Source organism: Harpia harpyja, chromosome 5, assembly GCF_026419915.1.
Source record: "Harpia harpyja isolate bHarHar1 chromosome 5, bHarHar1 primary haplotype, whole genome shotgun sequence".
NCBI lineage: Eukaryota > Metazoa > Chordata > Aves > Accipitriformes > Accipitridae > Harpia > Harpia harpyja.
In genome coordinates this window covers 21,229,674-21,241,842 of record NC_068944.1, presented here as the reverse complement: position 1 = coordinate 21,241,842, position 12,169 = coordinate 21,229,674, and the positions used below count along the sequence as shown (strand labels likewise).

The 12,169-nt window shown below is 37.3% G+C and overlaps 1 protein-coding gene across 13 annotated transcripts in view; it reads left to right on the top strand.

Moving 5' to 3' along the window:
* PTPRM (protein tyrosine phosphatase receptor type M) overlaps positions 1-12,169 on the top strand; it is a 511,840-nt gene that overhangs the window by 271,942 nt on the left and 227,729 nt on the right. For all 13 annotated transcript variants that reach the window (XM_052787185.1, XM_052787177.1, XM_052787176.1 and 10 more), the window contains 2 exons: positions 5,902-6,210; positions 9,327-9,436. In XM_052787185.1, the coding sequence (XP_052643145.1) occupies positions 5,902-6,210; positions 9,327-9,436 (419 nt within the window). The remainder of the gene's footprint in view (positions 1-5,901; positions 6,211-9,326; positions 9,437-12,169) is intronic.

Here is a 12,169-nt window from a genome sequence, read left to right as displayed (position 1 = left end):
GCTGGCTCAGGAGGCATGTAGTTTGTTCCCCTATAGATGAAACGATATTTCATTACCTCATGATCTGTGCCCCTGAGGCATAACATAATATCTAGACTACTGAGGAGCAGCAGAGTGTCTGTTTATCTGGAGAACTGTCGAGTGAGTAGAGAAGTGTGGCTTTATAACCTCTGCAGGGTGGGGTTTTACCAAGTAAAGAGAAACATGGATGAAGTATGGTGTGCATAGATATATATAAAGTAAGATTTGTGATCTCCATTGCTGGAAGTTTTTTAAGCATTTAATATTTTAGGTTTTTTGCAGGGAAAACTGAACTTTCCATGTCACCTTCTCAGCTGTTCTGTTTTGTTCTTTCCTGGAAAGTACTTCTGATTCAGTAAAGTGCACTGCCAGCCTGATCACTTTTACCAGTGCTGGTGAACTCTTAGCGCATGTGTTTGACTTACTTAAAACACAAGTAGTCTTGTTTGAAACAAAGCATGTGGCTTAAATTGTCTGCTGAATCAGATGTAGCCCTGATTTGATTTAGCATGTGGAATGAAGTCGGAAGTGTGTATGTGCTTATGGTCTCCACCGCTGTAGTATGCAAGTTCCTTGCAGGCATTCATGAAATTATATGTGATACCCTCTGATACTGAGGCTAGAATACTATGACTCCCACTTTACTCAGAGTGAATTGATGTGAAAAGATGTTAAGTGATTTGAACAAGACTGCTTAGGCAATCTGTGACAAATTTTGTACATTTAATTATCATTAATTAACTTTTGTGTTTAAAAGAGTTGTAGTGGATAATATCTTAAATCTCAAATGATTCAGTTTTCATCTTAAATCTTTATATTTTCTTGTTTTGTTCATCCCTTACTTCCTGTGGAAGGACAACAGAGTCCATCTGGAATTTAAATCACAAGAGTTGTTGCAGAGCTAAACCACACTAGTAGTTTGCCTCAGAAAGAAGTAAATTCTTCATTCCTATTGTTCAGATGTCTTTCAAATAGTATCTAACACATACTAGATGTCTGCAGCTACTGGAGTGTCATGGAGTGGCAGAAAATCAACATGCCATTCCTTTCTTCATCTCTTATTTCAGTAGGTCTGTGCGGTCTGTGGTGAAAAGACAAAACTTCCCATCTGAGTTTTCATTCTAAACCCAAGTTTTGATGATCAATGACAGGATGCTAAAAATACAGCTAAATGTCTCTGTGATTCTGAAATTGAGTTTCTGAAAAAGCATTGTACTTGTGGTAAGAGGTAAAGTGTGAAGTTCTAGAGAAATGAGCTGTGAATTGCAGCTGCAATGGAATTGATCCTGTCTGTCAGTCTCTGCTCCATATTCTCAGGAAAAGAGAGCAGAGCAGAGAAGGAGCCAAGATCACCGATTAAATGGGATGCTAAAGTGCCAGGGGCTAGAACCAGGCTTGCTGGTCCCTCAGGTCAGAGCTGCAACTGTCAGACTTCACTGCTTGATACCTTCCTGAAGCTGACAGAAGGAGAGCAGTATGAAATATGCTGCAGGTGCCAGCAGGGGAATTAATAAGAACTAAGTGGCTAAGCTTCAGGCGTGACAGGCAGTATGCTCCTTTGGGAGGAAAACCTCTTCTCTTATGAATTGGTCAGCCTTATTTTCCCCATTCCCCTCATGACTTGTACCAGTGAGGCATAAGAAAATAGCTGGAATACTGAGGAACAACAGAGACTCAGTTCATCTAGAGAACTGCAGAGTGAGTGGAGAGGTCTGGCTGTATAACCTCTCTGCAAGTGGGCCTTTACCAAGTAAGGAAAAACAAAGGTTCAGCAAATAGCTGTTGTGGTATGAGGTGTATATGTTGCATATAATATAATCAGTATGGCATATTAATCTCCTTATTCATATTCTACTCTAAAAAAATGTGGTTCCAGTTGTGATTAGCATTGTGAAATGACACTTCTCTATGTAGCCATCACTTACCTTACCTGATGCAAGGTAACAACAGCAGACCATTGCTAGGATGACAACCTTCAAGTATTACATGAATAGTTAGTGCAAGTCTCATGAGCACAACAGCAGCATCCCTATAGAATGCTTACTTTTCCACTTAAAGTTGTGAACTTACCATGGGAAAGTGATAAAAAGACCTTGTAGAAAATAAAATCAACTAAATGAAGTCATCACGCAGTGGTAATTAATTCAGGTTTCCCTTTTAAACCATAGTCATTAGCTGTCATTCTTTTTGTGTTGCATAACAGTTTTCTTTCCCCAGGTATCCTGCATCCTCATGATGAAGAGCATATACTTTCCAGTGTATTGGAAATTATGTACTGTGCTCTCAGAACCATATCACATTAAATATTTACCCTGGGGTATACAACGATACCACCAGAGAAGCTCAGTGCTAACTTGATCAAATGGAAACTCTTTTTCTGTCTTTTGTTGCAATAACTGCTATTTTTCATGACTGTTTTGAGCTACCTGGTTTTTTAATCCAAAAATTCCATTGTTACCTTAGCTTTTTTTCTGGTTAAAAGTAGACATGTTTTGCTTCATCTCTTTCCTGCTTACTGTATGAATTAATTGATCTTATCCAAAAATTGTCAGGTACTTGAAGCATACAGATTTGTGATGACTGAGAACTCAACTATATAGAGCAGATGAGAACTGAGATCCTCAGGTCTGTAATGAAGTCACGTCTGATAAATGAAAGAAGTGTAGTATTGGAAAGAAAAATAAATAAAGCAAATAAAGTAGTGGTACTTCAGGGATTAGGTTTATTGGATGAAAGAAATAATAAAGCATCATCTAATCCAGTAACCATGTCCATTTGGAGAATTTAAAAGTGAGGTTGAGGACACAAAATGGGTAAATTCTTTGGAGTACAGGCCTTTATCTTCAGAGGCTCTTTCATGGACCTCTTTGGAATATTCAACCTCACTTTCTCAGTGGACATCCCCCATTAACCAGTGGTTATGCCACTTGGTGCATTGATGTAAAGGATTGATGGCGCATGTGTAATCCTTTAGACATAAACCATTGACCAGGTCTGGGACTAAGTCTGGGTCCAATCACACCTGAACTCCCATCTGAGAAGGAGTTTAGAATGCAAGGGGGTCCCTTCTGAACCTCATGACTCAATGGGAGGGTCTCCCTGACAGTTTTGTCTGACCCTGTCCTCTATGCAGTAAATACTCAAGTGTACCTTGCCACCAAATCTTGTTAAACCACTGTCGAATTTACCATTGAACTTTGTTAACTCATTCTCTTATATCAATATATATTGTTGCTTCTCTCATGTGAGTGAAATGCATTACTGTATCATATAAGATCTTGCTTTATTTTTCCTTATATATCTTTCTGTGCTGTGTCCCAGGGTTTTTTATATCCTACCTCTCCCTTTCTTTCCATTAAGTGCTGTCATTGACTGGTTGACCCATTGACTGGTTGACACACCACGCTTACCCCACAAGGGGGTCATTAGGGCCCTATCACTTGCATAATCTCTGAGTGAATGGTAAGAAAAACAGATATGAGCTGTGCAGCTATCTGATACTATAGATTACGGAATCAAGTCAGGAACCAAAGCAACCAGGGTATTTGCCTTGTCTGATGAGCTTTATCCTGTGAATATCAAGAAAAGCTGTAATGTCTCCATCTTTTACAATCAAATCTCTTTTTTCCCTTGTCTGTTTTGTTAGAAGTGAAAATGTATCTGTCATTCTCATAGCAATGACTTAAAGATTTAACTAGAGGGCTAACTTGCACTTCTTGTTAAGGTAACATAACATAAGAATATCTTCCTCCTGGGCAGAAGTCTTGGAAAAGTTTTGATCCATATTTTTTGTACAGCCACTTGATTTCAGTTTTAAAATGCTACGAATTAGCTTTATGTCTCTAATAAAATGATTTCTCAACTCCCCTGTGAATTTCTGATGTGCCTACTATGGAACTAAGCAGTCTGTTGCATATTGTTGCAGCTAGGAGCTTTGTTCAACTGCTTAATGTTGTATGTCAGGGTCACCTCAATTTTGTTGCTTTTCTAGTCCTATTTGGCCCATTCAGATAGCATTACAGTTACACAATACCCATCAAATGTCCTTTGCTATTCATAGTCTGACCTAAATGAAGAGATGTTTAGAAGCTGATATGAAACCAAAAAAAAGGAAGACTCCTTTTTTGTGAAATTTATGTCTGAATTATGCAGAAGTAAATGCTTAAGGAAGACATGAAACCCTTAGGACTTGCTAGTCTTTGCAGTTTTCTTCTCATTAATCTTAATTCTTGTACCAATGGAAAATATCCCAACCACCACAAACACCAGGATTCTTAGCTGGGGTGTCTGAGTGTAATGGCTCTATGGTGATTTATCCTTGGTGAGGACATTTTTACCAGTCAGTCTAGTCACTAGAAAGGAGACCAGGATTCTGTTACTGAATTTGTTTTGCTTTGCCATTTTGTCACCAGTTGGCAAATATTCTAGATTGGTGATCAACACTGTTGGGCAGTGGTAAAAAAAAAAATAAATAAAATAATGCTGGAAGATTTGAAAGGGGAAAAAATACCCTGCTTTGTAGATGTTAGAACAAGTAATTTCTTAACACCTTTTCTTCAAGGAGTTAAGATGAATAACATCTTTGAACAAATATTTCAAGCATGCAGGGATTTTATTAAAAAGTAAAAAGATGAAATCCTGTGTAAATTGTTTAGAACATTCCTAGTGAACACATGTTGATTAATAAACATAAAAGAGGGAAGATGCATATTAATTTGTTTATGTACAAGAGGCTTCTAGCTCATTAAAAGTCTTCTAAGCATTTAACCAGTGAAGCAGTGGATAAAACCAGACATTGTCTTTAACCTTGTTGAGGGCTCCAATATGAAAAAAACCAAATTATTGCTAAATAGGTATAACAGCTCTATTAATTGACAGTGTTTTGAAAATGGAAGGAGGTGTCAACTCAGTGGTTTTGCTGTAATATGGTGGAAATTTGGGTTCACTTTTCTATCTCAATTGCTGGGACCAGTAGGACTGAAGCAAATTTAACTTCATCAACCACAGTCTTTGGTTCTTGTATATAGATAGCCATAAGTTCTTGGGTATGATTTTGTTAGATGTGATTTATGGCTGGTTATCAACTGGGAGATCTCTAGGAAAGCACAGATGCAGTAGGATATTGGCTGATGTGCCTCCTGCCTTTTTCTTTTGATTCTTTGCTAAACCACAACTACAAACTGAAGTATTTGTACTGTTTATTTTAGATGTGGTTAAAAAAAAAAAAAAAAAAGAAAGGTGCTATTAACAACTAATGTTTATGGGAAAAGAACCCTATGGACTATTTTAAAGCAATTGGAATATTAACTTAATGTCCTGGCCAAATAGAGACTGAGTAATTGCATTCAGTCTAACTTAAAAACAAATTAATAAGAAATAGCTGAAGAACCACCTAACACTTTTTCTTTGTATAAACAGTCCTTCAAGAAAATCACCATGTATTTGCAAGTTTCTCCTAAAATTACTTTTTCTTTTTAGATACTTGTTTTGTGAAGGTTTTTGCTCTAAAAGTGTTAACACAAATTAATTAGTAAAAAAAATTGGACTTTTTTTTTTTTGGCAAGCAACAGGTAAAAAAGTAAGCATCATTTCAACTGTATTGTGCACTTTGAGTTTCAGCATAAAAACTTTCTGGTATTTTGTTTGCTTTTCATTTTTCAACGAAGAGACTTCTCTCTCCTTTTCTCACTGGTTTTTTTTCCTGATTTTTCAGAGACATATACTTCTATTGTCATTTGCACTATGAGAGATAAAGCAATGAACTCCTGTTTCTGCTTATATGTCATATTTACAGAACTCTGTAACTTCTTATTATTCATGTTACTTACTATTATAACATGAATAAATAATCATACCAGAATTATGTTGGTAATTTTGCAGATCCAATGCGTGGGCCACGAAAACTAGAGGTTGTGGAGATCAAATCTAGACAAATCACTATTTGCTGGGAACCATTTGGATATAATGTCACACGTTGCCATCGATACAACCTCACAGTCCATTACCGTTACCAGGCTGGAGGACAAGAGCAAGTGAGAGAAGAAGTAAGCTGGGATACAGAAAGTTCACATCCCCAGCACACAATTACTAATCTATCACCATACACAAATGTCAGCATCAAATTAGTACTAATGAATCCTGAAGGACGAAAAGAAAGCCAAGAACTTGTGGTACAAACTGATGAAGATGGTGAGTTTTTGTATTTACATTGTACATGCATACTGCCTGATAGTCAATACTCTTTTCTACATCAGTGCATGTTGAACTTTCACTAGAATCTGTAACAGATTTTCCACCAACTTCACCAATTTTAAGGCAGTAAAGGGTCCATTCAAAGTGTTATAATGATCTTTTATGTAACCTATAACATCACAAATGATTTAATCATTTCTTCATTAAACTTATAACTTGTGCTTGAACTATGTTCTGCCTCTTAAAGGTTCCAGTATCAGTTTGAAGAAATCTCAGGTGATTGTCCACAGTACCCTCATGTAAGCTTTTCTATAGAGTGGTATGCTCAACATTAAATAATTGTTCTTGATTTGCAGTTTCAATTTCCCTAGCTTTGGCTTTACAACCACTGGACACTCTTAGCTGCTTATTCAGACAATCTATTCCATATACAGACATTGAAATATATAGATATTCCCTTTCTTTTAGTAATTTTCAGCTAACATGGGGTTTTCAGATCTCTTTTTTTTTAATTTTGAGCAATAATGTAATTTGTGAGTGTCTTTTTTGAAGCAGGGATGGCAGAATTGGCTGCTGTGTCTCTGTAATGCTCTAATAATATTGCATGAAAAGCTTATACCATCTTCCTAAGTCCTTTGTGATATTATTGTGATTATACATGCAGAGAGTTTACTGGAGCTCTGTTAGCTGTAATACCAAAATGGGACTTCCTTGTTGAATTGATCATGCACCAGGAATCAGTTTCACCTTTCCAGAACACTCTGTATTGAGGTATGGCCCCTTAGTGCCCTCTACAAGTGTACCTTAGTTTTTTTGACCTTGCTTTTAGCCATTTAAAAATGCATACAGTTCAAAGAAACCTTATCAAATGACTGGCATTTCTTTATATAACAGATCCGTCCTCCTCCCGTTTTTATCGTCTGCAATCTGAACAGGAATGGCTTTGTATTTTCTTCCAGATCAATGATAGATTTACTGCAAACATGTTGGAAAGACTTCTAGAAAAAAATTCAGCAATGATGAGTTCCTCTTATAATAAATTTTTGAAGTCTGTCATTTAAACCTATTAAATAGTTTAATATATGCTGTATTGGTTTTGTGTAGTACTAACTACTAATCAAAATATATGAGGGGATAAATGAAACAATTTAGGAATGTATAGTTGCTAATGAAACAGATTTGATAAAGCACAGCTAACAAAAAAAATAGAATTAATTTTGCTGTCATCCTCTAATTTTGGTTTGGTTCAATTGTAGGATGTCAAAGCTGAAGACCTTGTTGTTCTCTGGGCCATTTATGTATTTTCTCTAAAATTTTGCTTATTTTCTTACTCCTGGCCCTCTCTGACCTGTTAAAAACAGCATCAGTGGTTGAGGGAATACCTTGGACAAAAATTATAACTTTTTAGTATACCATACACTTTCAGTAAGGTACATAAATCTGGATGTAACACAACAGAGTGTACTAACCCAAATAATCATCATAATTTTTCAAATCACACAATCATGTAGGTTGCAAGGGACGTCCAGAGCTCATTTAGTCCAACCTTTTGCTCAGAGCAGATCGAGTGAGAGCAGATTGCTCAAGGTCTTGTACAGTTGAGTTTTGAGTATCGCCAAAGATGGATATCGCACAGCCTCTCTAGGTAACCTCTGCCAGTGTTTGACCTACCTCATGGCATAACTGCTCGGTTTATGGCCTTCAGATAATTTTAGAGGGTTACCACAGTGTTTTGTTATACTTCCAACTTATTTACGCTATATTTAGTTCCTCTCCCTTTACACATAAATCATTAACCCCATGATTCCAATTTAGTTTTGAAAGTTCTGTCCTACTTGGAAGCAAGGTTTAGTGCCCAGACTTAAGGTTGCCCTAAAGGCATAATCTTACTGGTCCGTATGGGACTGGTAAGCCAGTTCAGAAACCATCACCTGTGTCCTTGGAGCTTCCCCATGGTAGAGCAAGGGACTCTGTGGAGAGCTATTGAGAGGTGATTATGAAGTCTCAAACCATGTAAACTCCCAGACAAACAGCATGGAGCAGTAGAAGGGAGGATAGTGCTCTACCAGACCTAGCAATGGGAAGGAGTCACCAGATGTCTTGCTTGCAGATCTTCCTATTTTTTAATCATTTGGGTAAATCTCAGTAAGCGGTCCGAGAAGTTATCTCAACCACTGCAGCAAGTAGTTTCCACCTTCTTTCTCTAACATGTGGAAAATGTTAAGTGTATCTTCTTAATGGATTTTCACATACAGTTTGTAGGAAAGTGCTAACCCATCAATGCCTGTTGCCTCACAAGAGTCCTGTGTGCATTTTTCAGGATTTTCTTTTCACATTCCATTGCAAGTATTGTTGCAAAAATAAAATTGCAGATACATGTCCATGTGCTGTTTATACATCTTCTCTGAAAACTGCGCTGAGGTTGGCTTGGGCATAAGGTAATTGTTGCAGAACAAACAGGAAACAGAAGCAGATACCTGAGAGCAGTTGACATACCTTTTATCAGAACCTTCGGACATCCCTGACTCTTCAGAGGTCATTCTCATAAATTAAGAGACTTTAAGGAAAATGAATAATGTTAGATTTTCAGTTCGGCTGCTTCATAATTTCCTTATGTTCACCCTGTTGTAGGTCTTCAGTCCTAATGTCAGTGAGCATCACTGTTCTCTGTAACATGTGGCTTGTCTTCCCAAACTAATAATTCTAATTCAGTCTGTTGAAACTATACCTTGTTACTTCAATGCTTTTTATATATGAATGGTTAATATGTTTTTCACTATGGGACAGTAACACTATTGATAAGTAGGTATCACAAGTAGATATCACCTAATTCCTTATAAAAAGCTGATTTGTCCTTTTCTTTCATCAGTAATGTTTTACAGGAAAAGCACGATGCTCACTAATTCTTACGCTGAAGGTGACACATATGTTTCCTTAATGGCACTATCTTGTTAAATAAATAATTCTCCTTCTGAGCTACTCTGGCCTTTGCTTCTTCAGTCTTGGGGAAATAATAGCAGGATGGTTTTTATGCCTCAACAGCGCAAATATTAAGTAGAGCGTCTCCTGAAATTTTTCTCAAAACAGCATTTTTTCCTTTTTGTATCTGTTAGTCCCGAGTGCTGTGCCACTTGAATCCATTCAAGGGAGTACCTTTGAAGAGAAGATTTTTCTTCAATGGAGAGAGCCAGCGCAAACATATGGTGTGATTACTTTGTATGAGGTACCTAGCATTTTGCCATGTTTCAATTTTTATGTATAGTTTTGATTTTCAAAAGTGCATAATTAATAAGAAAACTAATTTTTTTCCCCAGTTTATATAAAATGAATCTTCTTTTTGAAGATAGTAGGACTTACAAAGTAATAAAATCAAATACATAATGTAGGAGTGAATTATGCAGGACCCAAAATGTCCTTGGGTTATCAGCTTTAAGAAAACTGCTAGTTTTAGAACCATGTGGTATAGATCCTATCTAGTAATGTGGATCAAATATTTAAAAGATTGAAAGACAGATCTTAGTGAATTTTTTAAAAAATAGGAAACATAACACAGTGATGACAGTCAACATCACATTTAGATAAGTCTCATTACAGGAAGCCTATTGTGATAGAAACAAGCAGGCATAATTAAAAAAAGGGTAGCATGTTTTACATGCAAATTCAACAAAAGTGTATGTTGTTAGATGTCTAAAAATCGCTGGTTTTCCTCATGTGGAACCTCTGCCTGAATACCTTTTAGAAAAATTGACAAAAGACTGCACAGATTAAGCTGTCAGACAGTAATCACTGTTGAGCTTCTTGCCTGACCTTAGTACAAAGTTGGTATTGAAATGTTTTGGTTGAAAAAAAACACCTAAATGAGATACAGTGTAAAAGAAAAGTTAAATTGAATGGTAACCTATTGATACTGTTTTGAAAACTATTTTATTGTAAGAGGATAAAATGTTATGAAAAAGTATGAATCAATTTTTTATAAAGCTAACTACTTTCCAGCTAGTTCAACAGTTGCCTGTCTTCGGGAATCAGAATATTTTAGTTAATATGTTAATGTTTAGAAACACACACTGGTGAATCATCTTTCTACTTATGAACATGCATGCATGTCTAATTACATTGCTGAGGAGTATATGCACTGTATACATGCAGTTCATTCTTAAATGTATACATACATACATAACTCCATCAGCTGTAATGAGAGTTGTGCATTCAGAGTATTCAGTGTATTCAGAGATGAAAAAGAATGGCTTGGCCAGACTTTCTAAGGTAGTCAGGACTGTGCAGCTCTCTGAACATCAAAAGAACCTAGCATTCCAACAGTGAAGAGAATATTGAAAAGAAAAGAAAATACTGATATCTCCTTATACTGTTTATCTAACACACCTCAAAGCAGAGACGGAGGGAGCAAGGCAATCAGTTGAATCAGAAACTTGATTTAATTAATTTTTAAGTGAAAGATATCAACAGACTGATGCAGCCAAGCAGTCACTTTTTTTAAAGATGCCAACTCAGTCCAGGCAGGTGGCTGAATATGAACAGACACCTAATTGCTGGAAGCTTGTTTGTCAATACTTTTCTGCCCTGGTGTTTGCTTATAAGCCTAAAATGTATCACAAAGTTTTTATAAATATGACTGGTAAACTACGTGGAGGCCAACAGATATACACAGTGAATCACAGGGACATTTTACCTATTTTAAATGTGTACTTCAAGTGAAATATAAAAGTATACTTGAGGTATATTTTAGCTAACTGAAGTAGCTCACAGGATAAGATCCAGACAAGTTAGGTGAAATTTAAGTACCTGTGTTTTATAGGTTGATTTAGACTATCCATCTCTCAGCAGGCACCTCTCTGGCTGATTGTTGTGCTGTCAAGGTAATGCATCCAGCACAGCTCCAAATCACCCAAGCTTGAGAAGTGAGGTGTCTAGCTCCTGCCTACGCCTTGTTGCAAGCCAAAGCTTAGACAAAGAGGTATCTAAGCCTTGGTGGTGTGTGCATCAACAATTCTGATCTAAAAAGCATAGCCACTAAAGCTGCTCTGATACAAACATATGCCATGTTTGGTATGTTCATGAAAACTATGGTGCTCATGGCATTCACCTTTCAGAGAATGGCCTAGCAGATGAGCACTAATCTAGTAAGGGGGAGGCCTGGGTAGGGGACATTTCAGCCTGAGGGATTCCTCAATTCATGATAATCTGCCTGCAGGGGAGTGACTCAGGCGCAGAGCCGCAGCAAGGGGTGAAAGCTCCTTCCATTCACCTGTCACCTGCCACTGGGCTGTACACAGCCAGGGGTGAAAGAATTGTAGTGCCAGGAGGAAAGCAAGTACGAGGGTGCCAGGTATGTTAGTCTAGAGTTGAAGACGTAGCTTGGGTGAGGCAAAACAGCAAGTAGGTAAGCCTGAGTCAGACCTAGGAGCAAGGCTGCTCTTTCCAGGGCAAGCTCTTTGGCTGGTAGCTGGTTTTTATAGGGGCAGCCTTAAGACTACAGCAGCAGACACCTTCTTTCAGCAGGAGATCCATCCCAAGGTGTTGATCCCAGCAGATAAATGAACTTAATGTGCAGTCCTCAGTCTGCATTGCTGCTCCCAGAGAGAAAGCTCAATCTCACCTCTGTGTCTAGCATTTCTTACTCTGAGTACCTAACTTCGTATGTTGTTAAAAATCTTATAACTTAGTCTGTTTTCTGGGGCCAGGCATTTGTTTTTAGTGCCTGAAGGTGACAGTCTTTTAATATATGTGGTGGGAAAAACTGTGCATTGAAGTATCAAGTATTAAAGTATTCATTGCTCTTGTGAAATTAAGTGCAAATCCAATTATTTTACCAATATTTAAAGAAAGAAGCCTTTAGATGAAAAAATGACATAATGACAAATTATACTGTTTTGCTCCTCTATCACCAATACAGGTCCACAGTTGTAGGAATGAAGGGATTAGTCCTCTGGGGCAAGGT